This window comes from Anabas testudineus, chromosome 8 (assembly GCF_900324465.2).
Source record: "Anabas testudineus chromosome 8, fAnaTes1.2, whole genome shotgun sequence".
NCBI lineage: Eukaryota > Metazoa > Chordata > Actinopteri > Anabantiformes > Anabantidae > Anabas > Anabas testudineus.
The window spans coordinates 11,318,291-11,342,562 of NC_046617.1; the positions used below are offsets into that span (position 1 = coordinate 11,318,291).

Below are 24,272 nucleotides of genomic sequence, written 5' to 3' on the forward strand. Positions count from 1 at the left end.
CTACTCACTGTATCTGGAAGCCGAGTCATGGCAACTTGACTTCTTTCTTGTTAGACTGAAAAGTTGAAAAGTGCTGTAGCTCTTTCAGTCGACATCTGTGAATCCAGAAACTTGATTTTAGCTCTTTCTTCTGTCATACAGCTTAATTGTTGTTCAATCACTGAGACTCACCATCTCTAAAATTAATTTCTGTAAGAAATAGTTGAGTAAAAAGAAAAAGTTTATTCTATTATATCAAAATGATATCGATTGAAAAAGAAGGAATGTCACAACACCAACCGATGATCTAAAATCAGATTCTGGATTCACAGACATTATAGTGGAGCAATTTATTGTTGCTTTAGCCTTTTATGGAATTTATGGACAATAGCAAAAACACAGAGAATCACCAGCCTTATCCTTCAAACAGCCCTTTAACCATAGAAGTGAGGGGAATATGCAGTTTGGGATTAGCATTAAAGGGGAGTATTTATTTAAACGGTGCCATACTTCATCCAAGTTCCCATTATTGACAGTATTACAACAGCCACACAGTCTAAAACATGCTATTAGCAATTGTTTTGCATCCTGTAGGTCTGTGCACTTAAAACTTTTAATTAAATATAAGTTTGCATGCCCATTTATTAGAAATCAGTGTCACCTTAGTCACTCTAGTTTGTCAGACAAACTAAATCATCATGTCTGAAGCATAATGTGTCCCTGGGCTGGAGGCACTGACTGATATCAACTGTAAAACTCAATGCTGATGGAAATGGGAAATAAACATGGGAATGAAAAAAAAAAAAAAGACATTGATTTAAAAATGATTTTTTTTATTTTTTATTTGTGTGGTCCAGTTGCCAAGGGGTAGTCAGTTCATGAAATCAACATACATAATGTGCTGGTACAGATTTGATGAGAGAACAGAAGGAAAAGACGTTATGACAACTTCTATGAAATGAATGAGTGAGTAACATCTTACCCAAAAAAAAAAAAAAGAAATAGAAACTGAACACCAAATGCAACATCTAATGCAAACCAAATAAATACACCTCTGGGTGATGTGGAGATTTCTAGGGGAGAACTGCACAGAATCAAAAAAATAGTGTTCAACTATGACATTCTACTTCTTACAAACACATAAATACAAACATCCACCAACTCCACGTGCACTCCTCCACACACACACACGCACACACACGCACACACACACACACACACACACACACACACACGCACACACGCACACACACACACACACTTTCAGTTAAATTACCACTTTTCCTAAATGCTGCTCCCAACATTTTTTCACATGCGTATTGGAATCATTTAAGCAGCACATTCACTGGAGGCAGACAGTGACTGGAAAGAAGACAGTTGCACCGCGGCAGCTGTTTTAGTGCTAAAGACTGGAAAGGAAGAGAAGAAGGCCAATCTTTCCACATTTGTCGTGGTGATATTGACCTGATCATAACCATGTGCACTGCAACTAGGACAAGTATTTATGGCATGGACAAAAAAAAACAAAGGTTTGGCATTGTACATTCCCCCAATTATACACAAAGGAGTCTCTAAAGACTGTGTGGGAAAGATGAGGGCTGTTACAGTCCGGAATGATCCTTCATCAAGATACAGTACCTACTGTTCACTGAAACGGGGAATCATATAGTAGGAAACAGACTCCTGGTGGCCTAAAGGATTTATTAACCCCTAGACAAAAGGTTTCAGCAATTTTCAGCTGTTTGACATTTTCTATTCATTCTCATTCGCTCATTCTCATCTCAAACATACATTTCAATAATGCTTAAGCAGCAGGGTAGCTTATTCATAGCTTACAAAGGTCAACTTACTTTTTACAAATTATTGTCAAAAAAATCAGTAATTAGCATTCAGTATATATTAAATCAGCATTAATTGTCATTTTCACACAGAGTTGTATCCAAGTAATAATAAACATAATAAAGCCCTCCTTCATGTTTCCAGTTTTTTTTTTCTTTTTTGCCCTATATAAGCTAACATTTCAATTCATCGCATGTTGAAAATGACAAAGCAAGTTAAGAGGAAAAGGTCATATGAATTTCATTCTTCGTTCAGCCCTCAAAGGCTGAGGTGATTTACCCAGAAAAAACATGTCAAAATAGTATAAAAAAAACATCCAGATGTCTACAGCTGAAGAAAGGTTGGAGTGGAGTGGAGTGGAGTGCATGAACTATGGGCGCACAGGCAGTTGTCTGGGTGTGCCACAAAGTTTGCTCACAACCACCACCAGTGCAGCCCAAAGATGAACCACCCGTAATGGTAATTTCTGGTCCTGGGTAAAAACTCCCCTGAATGAAATGAGCGGTTAGTGAGTGTCCTACATTCATATGACAAAAGTGTTAGCTAAGATCTCCAATCAGAACCGACAGCTGAGCCATTTGTCTCAATAGACTAGAGAAAGAGAGAGAGCCCTGGAAGAAGAAGGAGAAGTAGAGGAAGAAGAAAAGGCAGCAAGAAAAGAAAAAAAAAAAAGCAAGCAGAACTGAGAGGGGCAGGAACTACTCTGGCCCGAAATACTGTTGTGCAGGCAAAGGCAGTGTGGTTGTCCCCTCTGTTTCTTACCTAAGAGTCAAAAAATGACTCCATGGTCTGGGCAGGGTAGGGCAAGGCACGGGGAGGCAGGGTGCAAAGGAAAGAAAATTCTTCATCCCGACAGAACCAGTCACAACACATATTACAATCAAGGTAGACCAGGTAGAGCCAATCAGAGGCTCTCAAAAGAAAAGCTGAACTATCTTAACTACTCTGGCTAAATGATTGAGTGACTGGCCCTTTCATTTGGCATGTAGAGCTGACTGGATTGTTGTTAGGGTCCAGACTGACAGCTCAGTCATGCTAGACTACCTGGGAACTAGAGAACTATTTCAAGTGCCTCGCCGGCCAAAATACAGGACATTAGGAACCAAGTCAGGAGTTGTTTCCCTGAATGGTGACATCGCTACCAATCTTGTTTATGTTGTTATTTTGGGGTGCCGAGCTTCTTCGGTGTTCCTGGGCGCTTTTGCCAAAAGTGACCAGGGATGGTGAAGGCATCAACACTCATGGACATGGTTTTGGACGGGATGACTGTGAACTGCTTGCGGTCAGAGCTGTACTTGTAAATAGACTCAACCATCTCAGGTATAATGACACGAGGGCCAATCCCTGTGAGCCGTACCATCTCCTCAGTTTCAGGGTTCATGGTGTAAACTGCTCTGAATTGGCAGCTGGAATCTCGGAAGAGGATGAGGAAGTGATTGGCTGCGCTCTTCTCCATTTCCTGAACAGCGACAGAGAAGAAGAAGAAGAAAAAGAAAGTTAAATTCAGCCAACAACAAAAGAAAAGCTGTGTCTTAGGGTCTAGCTAGGCAGAAACTCTTACACAGCAGGATGGCTTACCTCTACAATCTTGTTTTTTTGTGGTTCATTGACCTTGCCAGCCAGACAGCAGCGAGTGATAGCATTATGAATAATGAACTTGTTTGACTTAAAGCTAGGCTCCTTGTACAACTTGGGTCCTGCAAGACACATATCCAAAAGTTAACTACAAAACAATGCTTTCTTGATTCATTTTTAATAATATCTTATGTTTGTAACATGTCAGTGACCTGTGTATTCCGGGACCGAGGCAGGGGAGGAAATAGTGGAGCCATTCTCCCAGTCCTTTTCTCCATTGTGAGCACCTGCTCGTCCAGGTGACATCAGTCGGGAAGGAGAGTGTGAACGACTATAGGGAATCGAAAAGGATTTCATTAGAAGTCAGTAATAAAACTTGAAGTTGTGTGTACAAGCAACTTTGTCCCTGATAATACTGATAAGAGCTACCACATGACCTACCATGACCATTATTTATCCAAGTCAAAGAATTTTAGTTTAGCTAAATAATGACAATACTATATAATATTTTGAATTAAATAAATAGTCTCATGTAGAGTCGTCCCTACTTTCCAAGCTTTTACTACATAAAACAAACCAGTGTGGGTTCGGTTACCTGGGAGACTTTCTGACTGTCAGGCCTCCAGAGTCACCAACCATTGAGGACAGATTCATGGTGGACTGGGAGTACACTTTGTTCAGTCTGGTACCTAGACAGAAGAAAAGTGCAACATAACTGAAATTACATTGAGAAATCTAATACTGTACACAAATGTAAAGGGTTAATAATGACAAAGACTTTACCCATTAAACCCTTGACAGGGCTTTGAAAGAGGACGGAGTCATCTCTAAACACAGTCTTAGGTCTCTGCTTCTTGACACCGCGAACTGTGGTGGGTTTCTGCTTTAAAACCTTGTCCAAGTCTTCCATGAGCTTCAGCTGCTGTCTCCGTTCATACTCCTGCCTAGTGAAGTCTCCTCTGCGCTGGGGAGTCCCCTCTACTGGTGGGGTGCGGGATGCTGGAGGGGTTCCTGGGGTCTGTGGTCTGTCCTCACCCTTATTCCCCCAACCCTCAATGATCATCCACTGAGGCTTGCTAAAAGTACAGAAAAATGATGAGAAAACTTTCAGTGTGCGACACTCATATCACAAAAATTATGGTAAGGACATGAATAGGCTGATATACAGACAGGAAAAAGCAACACTTATTGTTTTGGCATATTCATATGCAGTTATTTATAGACACATGTATATATGAAATTCTCCCATAATAGGCTGCAGAAGAGTCTGTAGACGTTTTTTCTTTTTTTTTAAGTCTGAGCAAAGACATCGACCAAAGTCGACATTTGATTATGGATACAGGAGTTTAAATTACAAGGGTCTTACTTCAATTCTTTTTCTTTTTCCTGTTCAAGTTTGCGTCTTTTCATCTCTTCTGCTCTCTTCTGCTGTTTCTCCAGCAAAGCTGCTCTTCGCTGGGCCATCTCATCCTCTGGTCGGTCCTTGTCATCCTTTTGAGAAATAGACAAAAAGGCAATTAGCAAAACTTTTTTATTTTTTATTTTTTAGAAAGACATATAGTGTTATTATCATCAGATGCCTACCTTGAAAAAGAAACCAACACCTCCTTTTGTCTCTGGCTCTGTCCGGTCACTCATTGAGTCGGATAAGGCATCAGGTACATGGTCGTCTTCTTCAACATCTCCTTGCAGAGCGGACAGCGAGATCTCTATCAGGCTACTGCGTTTGCCATTCAACATCCCCGCAGGGGCATCACTCTCAAAGGAACATTCTGATGGGGCACCAGAGCTGCAGGCCCCATCTGCTAGCCCTTCCTTCTTAGCTGTAGGTCCATGTGAGGGCCCTGCCTCGAGGTCCATGCTAAAGATACTATGATCATCATTGGAGCCTACCTCTGACACGGTGTCATCTGTGGCAGGACGGGGAGTTGGGGTTACAGTTGGTGTGGGGACAGGAGTTGATCCAGATGAGCGCAGCTCACCTAGGCTGTCCGAGTCACCAATGGAGAATGAGGATGAAGTCTGGACTTGGGATTGCCAAGGACTTACACGACGAAGGTGGGGAATTCGGTCTACATTTTGAGGTGCGTTTAGAACCCTTGAAAGGGTTGGGACTTTAACGTCCATGGGACGACTTTGCTGGTGATGCTTTGGGCTTTTAGGGGGCACAGAATGGGCTCTACGATTAACCTGAGGAGATTTAGGAGTGGTGTGGTTGGCGAATTTACGAGATGGAGATGGAGAGGAGGAGGCCGAATTTAAATCTCGGGTGGTTTCTCTAGACAGTCGTGCAGGAGGGGTGGCAGGGGTGGAGGTTTTGGAACTGGCTGGAATAACCCAGGTTTTGTTGCTGGAAGCTGCAGCTTTCGTCTTCATCAACTGGTTTTGCTGCTCAGTGAGCCGCTGCATGTCACTTTGGAGGGAGCTAAGAGCTGCAGTCAGCTTTGATACAGCATTGTTGTAATCCCCTAGTGGAGCTGCCATTTTCTCCCCTGGGGTACCTGCCTTTTCTTTGGAATGACTGGCCAGTTTTTTAAGTCCTTCTTTGACAGTACCCTCATTCTCCACTGAGGGGAGCTGTTCACCTTGCTCTTGTTCCTCTTCTTCCTCCATTCGGGCTAGCCTGTCTTCAAGTGTCAAATGAGAGATGTCTCCCTCTGTGGATGAGGTGTTGACCTGACCATCTATTCCTTCCCCCTCACCTCCATTTTCGCGCTGTTCCTTCTTTAACTGCAGAAAAGCACTCTTCCCTAGTCTTTGACGGTGCTTTTCAAAAATGGCCTCAATGCGTTTCTTCTGAGCTTCGATGGCTTTGCGCTTCTCTTCAAGCCGAGCACCCAACTCAGACACCTCATTATTGAGTTGTGGGCTCTTACCGGGGCTTTCTTCAGACTTTTGTGCCCATGTTGTCATTTGAGGAGAAGAGGAATCACTAGCTTTTGGAGAATCCATAATCTGCTTCTTTTTGCGTTCTGCAAAGCTGGTCATCTTCACACCACTGTCAGAAACCTCTTTGCTACTATCTGCACCAGTTGGCACTGTAGTTGGAGTGGACTGGAACTTAGGCAGGTCTTCTGATGCATCAGAGTCCACACTGCCATCTCTCAAGACTGAGTCATCATCTCGTGAACATTCAGAGGTGTTCCTAGTGCGACCCCCTGTGGGCCGGTATATCATTCCTGAGCGTGCAGGGGCAGAACAACTAATGGGAGTAGGTGATGTTAAGCTGCCCTTATGTCCAGAACTAGCAGGGTCATCAGGAGAGTGGAGGTAGAAGCCATCAGGAGCACCATCGGGGTGTAAACGAGGTTCCATCTTGCTCTCGTTGTGGATAATTTGGAGAGCCTCTTCAATGGTAGGCAATTCTCCTGTTTCACTTGCTGCCAGGCCATTCTCCTCAGTCAACCTTGGAATACTGGGCATCTGGGATGCCCAGGAGGCTCTCTGTGGACCATTGGGACCGGGGGGGTTGCCAAGCCAATGACTGAGGTCTTCAGGAGGCGTGTAGGGAACCCGACTCATGTTTTGGCCTGCTGGGTTGAGTTGGTCTGAACTCACGGAGCGGGTTATCACAGGGTTACCCATTACAATGTCCACGTCACTGTCCAGACCAAAAGGAATGCTGAAGGATACAGCTGACAAGGGGCGGCTAAAAAGAAGACAAAAGCAGGTATAAGAAAAACAAGTATAAATAAGCACAAGAATGGACATGGTTAAATGGAATATACAGGCCCTACCTGAGAGGTTTCTTGCCCCACGTCTTTCCAACTCCTTCTATATGAGACATTGAGGTAGACTGAGTCAAAGATCCTGAGTACAATGGGACACATACAGACATTTAAATGCATGCACACCACACCAAGATGCACAAATCAACCAAGGAATTCACTTGTAAAAAGAAAAAGAAAAGATAAGAAAAATGTCAAAAATGACATAAAAATAAGAAGACAAGACAGGTATTCAAGACAACTTGCACAACTAAATGACAAACCAGGAAACAGGTGAACCAAATGAAATGTGAAACATATGCAAATACTGTAGCTTGTTGTAATGTTGAGAGGGCAGTCTTACTCTTACCTGGTGCAGGGGAGGAGATGGGGAGAAAAGGCTTCTTGAAGATAGAAGGGGAGGTACTGAAAGGCAGAGTAACAAACTTTAAGTTCAAACAAGTGCTTCATCCTAAGTCCAAGAAAAGCAAAAACATAGCTAACTTAACTGTACCTGTTACTCAAGCTACTTGGTGTTACTGGTGTAGGTCCAGCTGAAAAGGAAAAAAAAAAAAAAACACACAATAAGACTTTTTAAGAGATATTTAATATTACGATCTTAATGGTAGGATTGCACAGTATTTACAAAGCAAAGCAACGCTAAATTAGTGACACTTACCCAACATGTCTATTGCCTGAACGAAGTCTGGCCTTCGAACTTCAAACCAGTTAAGCAGTTCTGCTAGGAAGCTCAGAATATTAACCTTAAACAAATCAGACAGAACAAATGAGACATTCAGAAAACAATACATTACGTAATGTTTTCACTGATACGTCACAGAGTAGATAAAAGACATACTGTATGTGTGAAAAAAGTACCTGAAGCTCCTGTGGTGTGTATAGCATATCCTCTAGTGTCAAGTGACAGCAGCTCTTCAGACAGCTGTCACAGAATTCACGTATGAACTGCAGGTTGTACAGGCTCTCTGGTACAGACAAGGAATCCTTCATACAAACATCTTAAAGACAGAGAATGAAGTGTTAAACAGGCATAAAATCATTAAGTACTAAAAAGCCTGTTGATTTCACTCTTATATTTTTAGGCCATAATGTTTGTTGGTACCTTCAAGTCTTAGCAGACCAGGGCAATAGTAATGTATGACAGCAGCCACAGCACAACCATTGGACAAGTCCTTGACTTCATTCACCCCTGGAAAGATGGGCTTTTGTTTGGTCTGAATTTTATCCTTTCTGTAACGAAGCTAAAGAAAACAACAACAAACAAGACAATCAAATACTCCAATGTGACATTAAAAAGGTTTATATGCGAAATGTTTGTCATAAGTTAAAACCATTAAAAGTTAGAGTTTTTAAAAAAAGATTTTATTAGGTTTATATGCACTCTGATACATAACAGAAAATGTTCTAAAAGAACTGTATTACAAATGTGACTGAGAGACAAAAACAGGTCATATTAATGTGTACAAGAGACAGCTCAGGAGAACAAATGACAGATGGAGACAGAGTTAGATAATTAGAGCAGAAAGAGGGAAGATTTTGTCAGAAAAGAAACTGGGACAAGTGAGGGTCTCAGGAGGCAGAGAGAAAGCAACAGTCTCAAAACTGGTAAAAACTGCTTCAAGTACGACTGAAGCAAAGTGAAAAGCCAATTAGTACACTACCAGCAGGGACCAGCTGACTTGAAGCCTGCTCTGTTAACCTCCATAGTCATTCACACACCACACAGCTCTGTCACATTGACAACCAGAGGAGCCGGTTATACATTGTAGTTTCAAGGCCTGCATGAGTGCCAGCTGTGATTCATGCACAACTTGTGTGTCAATAAACAATGCCTTTTTCACTCCAGTTCTGCCCCGCCCAGTGACATTTATGCTGACGTGCAATATAATGCAGACAAGGATGTGATGCACACTTCCATTCTCACATCAGCATGTGGAGGGAAAAATAACACACCTGACTATAAAATATTTGCCGATAAATTTGATGAAGACACTGGAAGGATGGAGGGACAGGGGCAAGGAGCAGAGGAAAGGAGGGAACTTACAGGAACAAGTTTCCAGTACCAGCGAGTAGGACACTGTCAGAGAGGAGAAGGAGGGAGAAATAGAGAAAGACCAGGAAATGGAGAACAGGAGCACAAGAGAACTATTACGTCTACAGTGGAGGAACTAGACAAACAAGAGAAAGGGTTGTGATGACAGTAATTTCTTGGCAAGACAAGACAAACTTGTTGACGAAGAAATGACACTGCCCTTAGTTTAACTGTTTCAACCAACAAGAGTGATTAAAGGCTCGCAGGTGCAGCTAAATATAAAACAATATGATCTTAATATATGGGTGTTTTACAAGACTGTGTAGATTATCCTAGACTGATTCTCACTCGTTTAACAACATGTACAAATATACAGGGTGTGTAATGCAATACTCACCGAGGGCTGAACAGGTTGGGGCTCTGTGATGGCCTGAGATGAGTCATACTGGGCTCCTTCAGTATGTTCTCTTAGCTTCTGGTTTAACTGAGAGAATGGGAAGGAGACGATAGTTAAACAGTGATCAAGGGTCAATCAAAACACACAGTGGATTGAAAAATTACAGCACCACAATTGCTGTAGCCAGACAAATACTGGGTTATTGCCCACTGAGATCTTAGGTAGATTAAAGATAAAGGTCAACAATCACTGTTGATCTGTGCTCCTTACCCTATTAACCCAGTGAAGCAGAGCATCCTCCCAGTTGGAAGCTCCACCTAGCAACTCAGCAGAACCACATGTCTTAACCGCAGTCACCGTCTCCATAGCTCCCACGGCCATCAGCGCATCCATCACTGCCAGATGAGCACTCTGCACCAATCACATGGCAGAAAAAAGGAGACACTGTTATATGTGGGACAATTTAAATTGTGAGAGCCCAGAAAACATCAATCAATTATAGCTAGCACTAAAGCTGGACACTGACATTTCTACTGTTCTAACAGAGCATTGCTTCCTGCACAACAGGGATCACCTATACCAGCTGTAGCACTACCTTTATTTACCAGCAGAATCCTCTAGAGGTCTCCAGAAGCCATCTGTGAGTCAGCAGAATCTTTGACACAAGCTCTCAGCAAATAAACATACACATCACTAGATGGGAGTGAACTTTGGACCCACGCTTGTTCAATCATTAAATAGGCAATGAACCTGTAATATGATTACTTGTGTTTTCCAGGGCTGCCATTCCTCAGCTACCTTTCATTTATTTGCCTTCTCTTCAACATGCTTCCCTTCTCTTTAGAATAGTAAAATGGAGTTGTATGACTCATGTAAGACTGAGTGATAAAATGTAAATAGAGCTCAACAAACACTGAATAGAAGTCTATATAAGAAACAGGTGTTGCATGCTTTTATGCAGTTTCAGTGTATGTGTTGTTGTCAGAGAACTTATGAATATAAAACCTACGTCAGATATAGGTTTTCCCACAGAAATACAATATTCAAAGAAAACATTTTTGTTTACATACGAGTATTATATTGTATTCACAAGACATTTCCCTGATAGACAATTACAGAGCTATTTCTAATGGCCAGAGCCCATTAAAATGCACCACCAATATTATGAGCTCAGTCAGAGAGAGCGCCTTAACTCTCTAAACCTGTTAGCTCATTAGACCTTGTGTACTACAAACTGCAGTAAGTTATATGATTCAGACACTTAAAACATTAAATGCATTAAGAGAGACATTTAGCAAATAAATTATTGGGTTTAATCATAATAAACTGACCACTCATATCCTTTGCCCTCTTCACCTTTGTATAAATTAAGCTCTGTTCAATATATGATTCTCGTCTCCTCTATGTGCATCTATTTTAGTTTCCGTCCAACAAAAGCACTGAGGCCCCTCTCTCCTCACTACTGGCTAACTGCAACAAGCTCTTTGTTACAATAATTACTTCTGGCCAACAGAGAGGAAAGGCAGGTTGCAAACAACACATTCCTCTCACTCCTTCAATCTCCAATCTTGTGTTTTGAGCCTAATCTGTGCAAATCAGTGCTTGTACCCTTTTGCTACTTATAAATTCGACTTCAGAGGCCAGGCAGACATTCTTACTCTAACATCTTATGTTGCCCCAGATGTGGGCTGGTTTCAATCCTTCTGCGTACATAAGCCCTGTTTGAATGTCTGCCTATTAAATCCTGATGTAAAGTGCTGACCAGGGCAGACCCAGTGCTGGGGCTGGCAGGGCAGTTTATGCCAGCAAAGGCTTGTCAGATAGCATTGAGCCAAGCTCTGTGGATGTGTTGCAGTCAGTCACTGGAAGCTGTGTGGCCCTGGCTGCCCTGCCCTTCATAACACTGTTGCCAAGACTAGGGCTGCTGCTGTATGCTTGTGAGATATGACTTGTCTGCTCACTGGAAGTGTCTGTAGTACAGACGAGGAAAAACTAAGGCTTCTCAGAGTCTCATGGCACTATTTAATTAGCTATCAAAAAAAAAAGTAGAGCTGGATACAAATTAAATTGTACCATATATCAACTTTCATACTGCTGATGTGAATATACTGTATGTGATGTTTAAGCAAATTAAAGTTATTAGTTTACATGTGTGAAGAGATCTGGCTGTGACATACAGCACAAAAACAGCTCATTGTATTAAATGCCAATGAATCATTTTTACCTGTATATCTGCTGACTGTATACATTATATCAACATTTAAACTACCATCAAATCAGTTCAGTGAGACTTCCAAACCAAGTAAAGTTACTAACATATCTCTGGCTCCAAACATGGGCCACTCATGTTAAGCTAAATTCTGCCCAGTTGCTGTGTTTTGACTCTGCACTGAAACAAAGAGATTTAAGGTAGGAACATACTTATGCATTTAGCCATAAAGTGTAATCATAGGTTTGAGGTACTAAAAGGAGACAGAGTGACTGTGTAAAAGCGAGGAAATGAACACAAGTGAATGAAAGAACGTGGCCAACCATGCTGTCATACTGTACAGTAATTATTGAGAGGAGAGAGTCGATGGTAATTCATGACAAAAGGTGAAGAATGAAAGTGGAAGAAGGGGGGTTGCTACTGGATTCCTGTTGCAGACCCAGGAGAGTTCACTAAGCTCCCTAATGAGAGGGGAGAGAGGTGCAACTCACGAACGCGCAGCACAGAGCCTGCCAGGTCACCATAACAACCAACCAGCTGACCCACAATGCATTTCAACACAAGCCTGACCGCAGCACTGCTCCATGCTTCTGGCTGAGCACCAGTGCACAGCTCAGAAACATCGAACTAGCAAACTGTTAGCAATCCTGTAACGATGCGACAGAGGAAAATAAATACCTCATCAATTAACCCCACGAATGTGAAATCGTTACAGCCCTAGTCAGAAAATCTGTTTTAATAATCGTGTCAACAATTCACAACAAATAATGCAAAGGCATATTGTTTATTGTTGAACGAGATTATGATGTGGGCAAAATCTGATTATGTCTGAAATATGACTTAACCCCATCACCCTACTCAGAGAATAATAAACATGGTGATCAGGCAGCTCATATGTATATGGACTATATGCTCAAGCATGGAAAACATGTTTAAAATACCTTTATACATTTGCTAGAGAAGTTTAATTACTACTCCTCATTAGTTTCCCATTAGGGAAGCCAAAAGCAGAACAAACAGAATAAGATGATGGTTAGTGTTTCTGATAGTCTGCCACTTCTATTCTCAACCAAGCTTCTGACTGATGCTCACTTGACCAGAAACCTGCCCGAACAGCATTATGATGTAAGAAAGTGTCAGTGCAAATGCTAAATCAACTCCATCTCTAGTGTAATCAGTATTAATGCATTTGTGATGATTAATGCTTATTATAAAATTTTCCTCTTCCAACAAACAACAGATGTAACAAATTAGAGTGATGCAGATGCATCGTGAGTCAGTGGTCGTTCCTGGCATATCAATCAGTCGAGGATGATGACGTTCAGTCTGCGTAGCAGATTATGTTTAATCTTTACAGATCTTTGTCCTCAATCTGAAGAGTGGTGGGGGCTGGGCTGCCACTATAATGACAGTTGCCAGTAGGGTGTTTTGGACACATACACAGTGCAGCATGTAATAGAGGGAGGCAGCTGGATGCTCCATTTAGGCATAGCTTCAAGCAGGCTAATATAGCAAAATTTTCTTCAAGTTTATTTTTATGTAAACAATTGCAAGAAAATATAATGATAAATAAATTACATACTTTAATGCACAGTATTTGTTATTATTGTGTGCAAACATGTACAGAATAGAAATACGTCCAGGAAGAGGTTTGCAAGACTCCCCAAATTTATATAAATCATAGCAGTAAATTTACTCCCAATCCAAACAAAGACATGATAGCAGTCTTCTCTGCAGCTTTCAATTTTACTTTAAAAACTGTGACTGGGGTCAGTAATCAGGATTGCTAAAAGTAAAGTTAAACTGAAAGCTTGACAGAACACTGCTACCATGAATCTGTCCTGTGCTAAAGTGACTTTACTTTAACATTGAATATTATTTGAACTCCTGGTTAAATGTAACTATTGCAAGCATCACAAATGTCTTGCAGGTTACAAAGTTAGATATATAGTATTGATTACTATATATAGTACTTATAGATAAAATATACAAAAAGCAATATGAATTTTCTATTCTGAGCTAGAGAGAGAGAGAGAGCTCTAATATTACATATATTTCCACAGAAAATGGTATTCACTTTCCAACTACCCTAGATTAAACAGCTCATTATATGTCTATTCTATTGTTTGACACAGATATAGGAAGCTGTAATATACAGCAGTGCTGCAGCAGATTGCTGCTGCTCCAAAGCTGGCCAAGACCCACATTGATGCTCTATCCTTCTAACGCTGCTGCAGTATGACCCACTTTTCTTGCTTGCCACACTAGCTATAGTGCCAGTCAGTGGCAGCCAAGCTCAGAGAGCAATCTAATGCCAGGCAGCGGTTGGAAGGCTCACATAGCAAAGCAGTAAATGGCAAATGCAGCATTAACACTAACAGCCAAAATCAGAGTCTGATGATTGAGCTAACCTAAATCACGCATGCTGAAACGCACACAAGCAGACAAGTCACGGAAACAGCAACATCATACTGTACATGCGAGAGAAATAGTGTGTCATTAGGCCATTATTACTTGTGCGATAATGATTGATATGATAACATTTCTTAACCTTTTATGCCGTTTTTAAAAAATACTTTTGCCATCAAATGCCCTGTTCGTGTGAAATGACACATCTGACAGCCCAAATGGTAACTATCAGTAATCTAACAGCAAGTAGGTGAATTGAATTAAACTGTGTAGGTTTCAGAAGAACAAACAAAAAACTGTTTTGTGAACGCCTTAAGTACAGGCATTATAAGACTTCACATTCAGTGTAATGGTTGGGCACACAATATAGTGTACATTTTAACAAAACATTAAACCAAAACATAATGAATTTAGCATAACTAAAAATGACTAAAACAGATTGATGACATTGAACAGAAACACTGAAATAGTTACTGGGACTGACTGATTAAAAATTTCAATTCAATTAAAATTTTATTTGTATAGCACCAAATCACAACATAGGTCATCCCAAAGCACTTTACAGTGCAAGGTTTAAGACCTTACAAAGTATAATTGTATGCAGGTATAAAAGTAGTGTAGAGTAAGTCAAAACCACTAGAAATAAATAAATAACTCAGGGTCTGTGCACACAACATCACAACAGCAGTACTGTGTTGTGCTCAGTCACCTGCTGCAGTAGCTGCAGCAGCTGCTATTGCCTTTAACCTAACAACATTATCCGTACAGATCCCCGGAGACTCTCAAATGTAGCTTTTAAAAACAGACTGCATGTGCATGAACCAAAGTGGTCGAAAAATGCAGCTCTGTGCAATTTTGTGAAGAAGATAATCTTCAGGCAGGCTTTGTTCAAAATGTTCAGAATGTTTCAACGTTTAATTACACTGAGTGAAAGATGGGCGACAGATAACGCTTACATGCATTTAGAGAAATCACGCAACACAGGCAATCAGGGAACGAGTTATTGGTCACATGCAGCAGGTGAACCATCTGACTTCTCCTCTACCTTGGATGTATTTTGGAAGTATGGCGCACAGATCTTAACAGATTTCTATAATGACTGGAGACACTACTAATGTGAGTGTGACAACACAGTGATAAAGACAGAGCTCTTTCTCATAGTGCAAACAAGTTATTTAGCTAGTTTTGGTTAAACTTCAGAAGGATTTTAAAACAAAGCATGTGTCTCTGTAGCCTTTTGTTATGCGCATTTCTTTAATCCCCTACCACGATTACAGAAACCGGGTTCCCATTTACATGACCATTAGGAAATCTGTTTACTCTAATGAGCTGCCTGTAACCTATCTCTTGTCTCTCAGTGTTACATACACTTAATATACATCATTAGAAATCATTATCAAATTATCAATCTGCTGGTTCATGGCTTTCCAGTATAAAAGATTCTCAAGTGCATGTTAAGTCATTAACCAATTTTTTGTATGAATGATTTAAGAGAAGATGGATGGATGGATAGATGGGGGAAGGGAGAGGGAGAGATCCATTGCCAGGACAAACCAGTTTCTCCTGATTTAATTCACTGAGTCAGTCCATAGTACTCTCTGAACACACAGTCTAACATTTCACCAGAACTGTTTAGCTATTGTTCTGATCTAGACCATCCATTGTATCTAGACTATCCCTCCCTCCAACACCCTGGAATTAAAGTAGTAAAGTAGTCGCCCCTTGTATCACCATGACTGTCCTAGCAGCTGGATCCACTCATCCTGTGGGACCGGCTGGGGCAGAATGGAAGAAAGGGGGCAGGGATGGATAAGTGGGGGTCTTTTTGATCTTCTTTAATCCCTAAAATCAAAGCATAAAAACCCCTATATCAACCTATATGACCAACCGAGCCCACACGACCCTTTTCTGCTTTTCTACAAACTCCTGGATAGCAGGTGCATCTGATTACATGGGAAAAGACATTCACCATCTTTTTTACTGTTTAAATAACCTTTTAAAATGTGCATGAGCACCATTATTTTACCATTTTGATGGGTTTGTGTCGGAGGTCTGCATCAGTCACTGGTGTATCCTGGTCTCTGGGGATTAAGCCTCTTTGAGAAAGAAGCTGCAGTAGGGCAACATAGTCTTTGGGCTGTGCCTCAGCTCCAGCTCCCCCCTGTAACAGGCTGTAGGCCCGGCAGTAGAGCTCTGAGGCCTGCAGAAGACGAGTGACTGGTGGTTTAAGGTGCTCCTGCTCATACTGGTCACAGTAGAAGGGGTCACGCAGCTCTGCAGGGACATTCTCTGCCAAGGGAAAAACATACAGACAAACTGAGATCATTTCTGGAGCAGTGGTGATAATGCAGTGAACTGGATCATGCATGTAATAAACAATATGTTAAGGAAGACACATAAATGATTACGTTCTATAGAATGTGAAAAATGTGAGGATCTCTCTTTAGTAAATGCTTTAGGAAACTGATTAATGATTAGAGACCAATGTGGATATGTTCTACTGTTCCTGGAGTGGAAACCACGTTTCTGCCATGTTCAATAGCAGATTAAGACAGCTGGTGTATACCCCAGAGCTACAATTAAATGAGTGAGCAGAGATGAGCAACCATCAAGGTCAGTGGGGCATGTTGAGCTCAGTGTTTGAAATCTGCAGATTACTAGATGCATGTCTGTCACATGTTTCCTCTGTGAAAATTGGTGTTTCAGATATTTCAGTATAAACTATCAAAGGAAAATTCTGTGTCGCCTCAAAAAAAGTACAGTAACATGACTTCACTAACCGTTCAGACTGGTCTCTCAAACAAACATTAACAAACACTATCCTAAATACACAAACTTGACACGCCTTATGTGAAACTGGTTTTTCTGCACCCAGAGTAAACCAGCGGCAAACTTACTGGCCTTCGCCTCTGTGTAAGCATAATGGAATAATCGTCTCACTGTTAAAGGGAAAAAACAATATCACGTTGAAATACCGCCAGTATATCTTACAAGAGAAAGGAGAAACTCAAAAGTAGCAAGTGACTGTGAGTAACTAAGACTGCATCTAAAAGAGAACAAAGTGGTTATTACTATGTTGTTGTATCATTAAAAAGTCGTATAGTAGACAATGACAGTTTCAGAGTCAAGACTTGTCACCGTTTCCCCTTGACAAGTATAGATGTTAGACAATAGTGTTTGTCAAGCCACGTGTTCCATTATGTTTTGTAAATATGGTCCTATGTGCCAAAAATACAAGGCCCACTTTACTGCTGTAAACACTGACCGAGCAACTAAAACGGCTTCAGTCTTAGGTTCTCACAGTTACATAAAACAAAATGAAAGTCTTCCCACGATGACGTGTAAGAAGGAAGAAGAAAAAAAAAAAACCTTTAAAAACTTCCACAAAAGGCAAAGCAGTATGCAAATATCACAACTCAGTGAGATGGCAGAGAATGATCAGGGCACAATTTCCCTATAACACAGTGTGGCCATGAATGATGACTTTGTTTCGCATACAGTATATCACAATTATTTTGTTGCAAGTACATAAACAGTTTTCCAAAATTATTCACCAATATATCAAAAATAGCTACAGCTTTTAAATAAAGAACGCAATTAACATATAATATTAATAATAATCAGAAATAGGAGGTAATAAAAGAAAGATAAGCTAGTAGTCCTAAACCTAACTAGAGTGGAAAGCCTCCATATTCTTGACATCAATACACCTCTAGGGAAATATTTACATTGAAAACACAAGTGCATAAACTGGAGCAACACTCAGTCACTTTCATAGGTCAGTTAGTGTTTATCTTTGGGTCTGAGTAAAAAGACAAAGGTCCAATGTGCACAAAGTTCAATAGCTCATTATGATAGTGGGTGAGCACAGAGATCATTCAAATAAACATTTACCCTCTGCTGAGGAGATTCTGATGCAGGGACTTGATCCCTACAACCTACAGGAGCTGTTCTGTAGCTGACCGTGACCTCTTGCCTTCTTGTGTAGGAGCAAAGCAAACACATTTTTTTCTACACCAGTGTCGAAGTTATTTAGCAGGACCAAAAAACAAGAAGAAAAAGTACAATTTCAGTGATGTGGTGTCATGTACAAGACGCACAAGGTGTATTTCTTTCTTATTGAAGTACAGTGAAACTGGTGCAGTTTGCCATCATGGCTGTGGTCAGTATAGCTGTGTTAGCTTCTACTGTATCTGTACTGACTTGCGTTGCTTGATAGCTTGGCGATAACATGAGACACGTGTCCTACTTCATTGACTGGCTAAGCTAGCATGCTGCTACTGTCACAGACATTACAACATTTGCCATTGACATTAATCAACAGACACAGAGCAACACAAACACATCCAAACAAAGGTTGGTTGATATCAGTCACAGTTTAAACCAAGTCAGCTGCATGGGGAGAAAACTGTTATACAACAATCCACTACCCACCCTTCTCACTTTACACTTAAGTGAAATAATCTGCATTTGACTTCATGCAGGGTTTCACAGTACCTGTGAATTAACTGGTTCTATTAGTAATGAAGCCAAGAAGTTTGTAAAATCTATTGGATTTGATGACCTAAACCATCAGGTGGATTACTACTGTGGAACTCAGCCACATATTGAATAACTCATAACATCTCAGTTATGCAGAAGGTGTGCAATTACCCATTTCCACCCCAATGTCATTTTTAGGCAGTAGTGCATAGCTGCCCAATCAGACCTCCCAAGCAGAAGGTAATGTTCTGTGGATGTGCCACTGTTACACATGCTACATAATTAATAACTCAATATAACACATGTTTTAATAGGGCTGTAGCTTCTAAATGCGCCTTGGTAAAAATGAGCTATAAACACCCAAATCATGTGGTGGAAAGGATCAAACACAGATGATCAGATCTAATCTCATTTTTTTAAACAAAGCAGGTACTGTTTTGCTGCCCAAAATCTAGCAATGGTAAGAGGGGCTGTGTTAACCCCTTACCCTACATGTGACCACTGGTTCTGAGAGAAATGATGCTGATGCCAACATAAACATTAAACTCCCTCTTAGACATGTCTACTAATAAGCAACTACAACAATGCTTATCACAGATTATGAATACATCTTCTACAGGCTTGAAGAAATATTTCAAACCATCAGTGAACTTGACTGCTTTAAATCTTCATCTAGTTGTTGAAACTGAGACATAAGTGCATGCACATTGATGATGCTTATGTATTTGATCAGTGAGTCAACATCTGACAATCCTCAAGCACCACACATGAGGTCTAATCTTGATCGTATGATTTCCATTGCAGGTGCCTCAGATTAAAAATAGGAAAACATTGGATTACATGGTGACAATGTGTGCATTCCCCTTAAGTGTCCTCCCAAACAGATCTGTGTGTTTTGCTCTGCAGCTCACTCTGATCTCTCCGTCAAGTGACTTCTCTTACAATCAACTATCACATTATCTTGGAAAAACACTGTGCAACACAGAAACTGTGTTAAGGTGTGGAAGAGTTTCATATAATTTGCCAACTTCCTAGCTCTTGAGTAAACACTAACAGCAAGACAAGATCCTGCTCAGGTCCTTGTCCCTTGTTGACTCACCATGGTTACAATGATTGAGAGAGGATGAGCAGTGGTTTCTATAGGATTTCAGTATGGGCCAAGCAGCTTTGTAGCTAGGTGGAGCTAATATGCTAAAGAAACAAGGTGGTTTCACTGAGGGTACCAAAGAAACTGAGGACCAAAAGAGGGAAGGATTCAGCTGGATAACACAGTTTTGTAATTAAGTGGTTAAGTTGTTTACAGGTGGATAACAAACACTAAAAACAAGTACTAGTTTTGACTGATTAAACAGATTAAACTTTCATATCTCATCCTTATGAACATGTCAGTTAGTTATAAAAGCATTGTTCTTCCCAGCCTACAAACTAGTGAATTAATTAATCTGGTCTGATTCCGATGTAAACGCTCAAAGTAAGCTCTGAGTCACACTGAAATGATCTGTCAAGTCACCCATCATAGCAACTTCAAGGGCAGATCACAAAACATGTTCTTTCCAAACCCCTTTACCTTCACCTCATGGAAAGTAACACACATAAATTATATGTTAGGGCATTACAAAAGGTCATAAAACTGTGTCTAGGTAGTAAGAATATAAATATAAATTATGTGTAGGTCTGTATGTGCTGCATGAATCAGCCAAAATGAGTAGAATATGTTGAATAACAGTTTGATATCTGATGTATATTAACAAACACTAATTCTAGTATACACTATGACAGCATACAATTGTGAGATTATATGATAGTTATTAAAAATGGTATTATGAAAAATCAGCTGCCTCTGAGTGTATCAAACTAAGTCTAAAGATTTGGGCCACCAGCAGTGGTCAGAGATCCAGGATGGTATCCTCTCCTTTCAATCCCTCTTTTCACCAACACATAGAGAATATGACACGGTTTAAGTTCTATGTTTCAAATGTTAGACTTTTAACATTTGTTGGAGATTAACTTAACGCTATTGATTTGGTTGTGGTGAAGACGACTGTGACAAACATAGGGACTTTTATTTAGTAACATTTTAGATTTAGGTCCCAGCATGTAAGAAGCTTTTTAGATTATCATAATTCGACATGGATTCATCTTAGGGCAGCCTTCATAAGACACAAGATCTTTTTCTAGTTAGTTTTAATTTTCATGCCAGCTCCCTTTAAAACTACTGTCTAACCTTTCAAAATAGAGGCCTGAGCTGTATACAGTATGTGGCCCATATTAAAGGTGCTTATTAAAAATCAACAGGGTTCATAAAGACTTAGATCACCTATTGTCATCATTGGGTTAGTTGACCTGGAAGAGCTGAGGGTCAGATGATGTGGTGTGGTTGTTCTACCCAGTAGAGTTTCTCAAATGCAGCATGATGATGTCATGACTTTACAGGAAACTATCAATAAGGTCACAGAGGTAATTAAGACATTAAAAAAAACTATGCAACAGCCCGGTTGTGCCCCTCATATTCATCTACCTTGGCATGGAGAGTGACTTTGACCAGAGGGTGTGGTTAAGGTGCTAAACAGAGCACAGAGGCTGCAGTAGCGTGGACTCCTGGATCCAGGACCTGCCTGGGATTGTGACACCGAGTTTACCTCACACACTTTTCAGTCAAAACTCAGTCTGCGTATAAAACCTTAACCATTATCTCCAACTGATTTACATGCACATCCCAGGAATGTGAGCGTGTTTTACGTTCATGTCTGCTTGTTGTTTTAGACAATGCACACAAAGTGCAGATGTAGACTGTGTAATCTTCCAGTAAATTACAGTTAAAATGAAACGCCAAAATGAGCAGGTCATCAAATCTTCCACAAACAGGACTGTTTGGGCTTCTTTGTGAAATCTAATCTTTAGCCTTCTGAAACAAGGAGACGTGTTATCACCCCAGGGTCAAAGATGACGCTTGTTCTTAGACTCTCTCTTACAATACGTATGCTCTCTGCAGCAGATTTCATTTCTTTAGGTGGGTGTGTTTTCGCATCGCAGGAGCTGGATGCCTCTTTGGGCTTGATTACTGGAGAGCCCTCATCTGCACCTCTCATGAGCCATGTCTGTGTAACCGGATCAAAAACAAAAAAAAACCCTGTAGCCTGCAATGTCTCCAACTGAAGCCTGGCGGATAGAAATACGACAAAATGGGTGAGCGTGATAAGGCCTAGGGAGGAGGCCTGTTTCTCTGAAACACACATACATTATAAAATGTGACCACCCATTGAGTGAGAACAAATGACATGTGTCAGAGTCAAAAAAAAAATGCATCCAGCGCACGGCCCCCCTTTCATATTCTGCTCTTTGTGCTGAGAATCGCTGAGCTGTACACATACTGCAGCCCCCCCCCCTGTGCATGTGCATTTTACTACTCTTTAACTGAATATAAACATGCTTGTGGACAACAAAAGCATGCTGGGCGTCATACGACCTCTGATGACCATTTTCACTCAGCGGGCCTGCAGCAGTCTCATGTGAAAACCTACCTGCGCTGCCGTAGGACTTCGCCAGCAGCCATCCGACACTTGCGCATATTCTGGCTTTCGTGCAGTCATACAAATCCAATGGCTTGATGTCCGGGAGCACAAAAGTCTTCCTCGTGGTAGGAGAGTCCACCATAGCGAGCCTGTGAAAGAAATTGGGAAGTGTGGGGAGGCAAAAAAAAAAAAAAAAACAGGCGACAAGACCGTATGAAAATGTTCAAGCAATCATTGTGTTAGTAGCCTGCTCCACAGGGCTGGGAACACGGATGTGGCTCAGCTTTTTGTCGGGAAAATATCCGCCCCGGAGCTGTTTCCAAGTCACTTAATGTCCTTTTCTGTGCGGTCTTCAAAACGAAATCCCGGTAAAAATGATAGCTTAGAACAACCTGAAGGCCGGACCAGCCGGTTTTTTAAAGGAAACCGGACTATTCCCCTTGTTTTTGCCCTTCTTCATCCGCATTGCTGAGCAGCCACTTCGCCGTACGCTACTCCACCGAGAGCCCCGCCGATGACTGACTGCCAGGTGCTCCACACTGGCGTCGCCGGCTCGCTGCAGCATCCAATAGGAATTCAGCTTTCCACAACGAGGGCGGGATCTTCCCCCCCCCGTGTCAAAGCAGACAGCACCGGCAGAGGTGTAGTGTCTGTTCTCGCTACAGGTGCATCTGCAGCCGCACAGGTGAGCGCAGAAACAGAGAAGCAAACATACGTCACCGTAATGGGAGCATTATTCAATCACAGTTGTGGATTTATTGTATACTGGTCAGAGACAGAAAAGTAAACCTATTAAATATATGGCTGTCAAATAATATAATAAACATGAGCTGGAAATGCTCCTGCATTGTCTTTATTCATTCTCTTTATCTCACCTGGATGACCTGGGAGTTGAACATATGCAGTATAGATGACAATTATTCGTGGCAATTGTCATGAGACTGGTGAAAAACACAAAAATATTAAGATGCAGACGTGTGTAAAACACTGTAACCACAGCTCACTGGTGGGATTGTAATTAGATAAAGCCCTAAATTAGCATGCAATGTAAATTAAATATCTTTATTACTCCTTTATCTGCTCTGCTCAGCCCATCATTATGAAAGAAAAAAAAAAAACACTCTTAGTCTGTTGTTTAAATACCTCAATGTCTTTAAGACACTACATAAGAATGCAAATGAGCTGCAATGACAGGACCACAGTGAACATACTGGTAAACCTCTGCAGAAAAATTGGACATTTAGGAAAAGGATTGTGTTATTATTATTATTATTGGGACTGGAGTCTCTTTCAAATTGTTTTTGAAGTCTTGTTTCCAGTACCACGAACAACACTGGAAAACACAAATCTCAAGAGTACCTCATCACATGATGCTGCTCAAAGTTCCAAGAGCTCTCAAAACACCCCGCTGCAGTAACTTTGTAAGAGGATTACCTCTCAGCTATTTTAATCTAATTACAAAAGAAACCATTTCTTCCCAGTCAGTACTTTGTCCACTCCTCATGGTTTAACTCTGATAAATCAGTGGCTGCAATTAAAAGCATGAGGCCTTTTCCATTGAACAAGTACTGAAATACATCTTGGAAGTAACATTTCCAGCATACAGTGGCAACACAACGTGAACCTTTTGGAATTTCATGGTTTTCTGCATTAATTTATCATAAAATGTGTTCTAATCTTTATGTAAGTCAAGAGTATTGTGTTAATATTATTTAATAGTGTTAATATAACAATGTGCCTAAAATAATAACACAAAAAAATCTGGTCTTTTATGAGAACAACTATAAAAACCTTGTTGTGCTAGTTGGAACTAATTGGAGTCAGGTGCTTGCATACCTAGAGTCTTGTTAAGAAAATGAGTTTAGAGGTATGGACTAGAGCTACTTCAACTGACAAAAAACCCTAACTTTTTGAGTTTGATCCTCCCAAGAACAAAACACTTACTTGAGCCATGCCTCACTAAAAGGAGCTTTCAGAGAATCAACAATCAAGAATTGATGATTTACATAAAGCTGAAAAAGTTTACAAATCTATGTCAATAACTCTAGAAATTCATCAGTCTACAGTTAAGCAAACAATCTACAAACAGAGACACTTAGGGACTGTGGCT

The 24,272-nt window shown here is 40.8% G+C and overlaps 1 protein-coding gene across 3 annotated transcripts; it reads right to left on the reverse strand.

The window, feature by feature from the left end:
• Positions 1 to 795: 795 nt before the first annotated feature.
• camsap3 (calmodulin regulated spectrin-associated protein family, member 3) lies at positions 796 to 22,822 on the reverse strand. Of its 3 annotated transcripts, none has more exons than XM_026352202.1 (17): positions 22,172 to 22,822; positions 16,195 to 16,457; positions 9,821 to 9,961; positions 9,551 to 9,637; positions 8,224 to 8,362; positions 7,980 to 8,119; positions 7,780 to 7,864; positions 7,615 to 7,654; positions 7,471 to 7,526; positions 7,131 to 7,164; positions 4,978 to 7,042; positions 4,760 to 4,884; positions 4,177 to 4,469; positions 3,989 to 4,082; positions 3,606 to 3,724; positions 3,397 to 3,515; positions 796 to 3,277 (listed from the first exon to the last, which is right to left on the reverse strand). In XM_026352202.1, exons 1-17 carry the CDS (start codon positions 22,302 to 22,304, stop codon positions 2,978 to 2,980), a joined length of 4,233 nt encoding a protein of 1,410 aa, XP_026207987.1. In that variant the 5' UTR covers positions 22,305 to 22,822; the 3' UTR covers positions 796 to 2,977. The 3 variants fall into 3 exon arrangements, with proteins under 3 accessions (XP_026207987.1, XP_026207977.1, XP_026207968.1); XM_026352192.1 differs by having other exon boundaries at positions 7,131 to 7,167; XM_026352183.1 differs by having other exon boundaries at positions 7,131 to 7,203.
• Between the last annotated feature and the right edge of the window lie 1,450 nt (positions 22,823 to 24,272).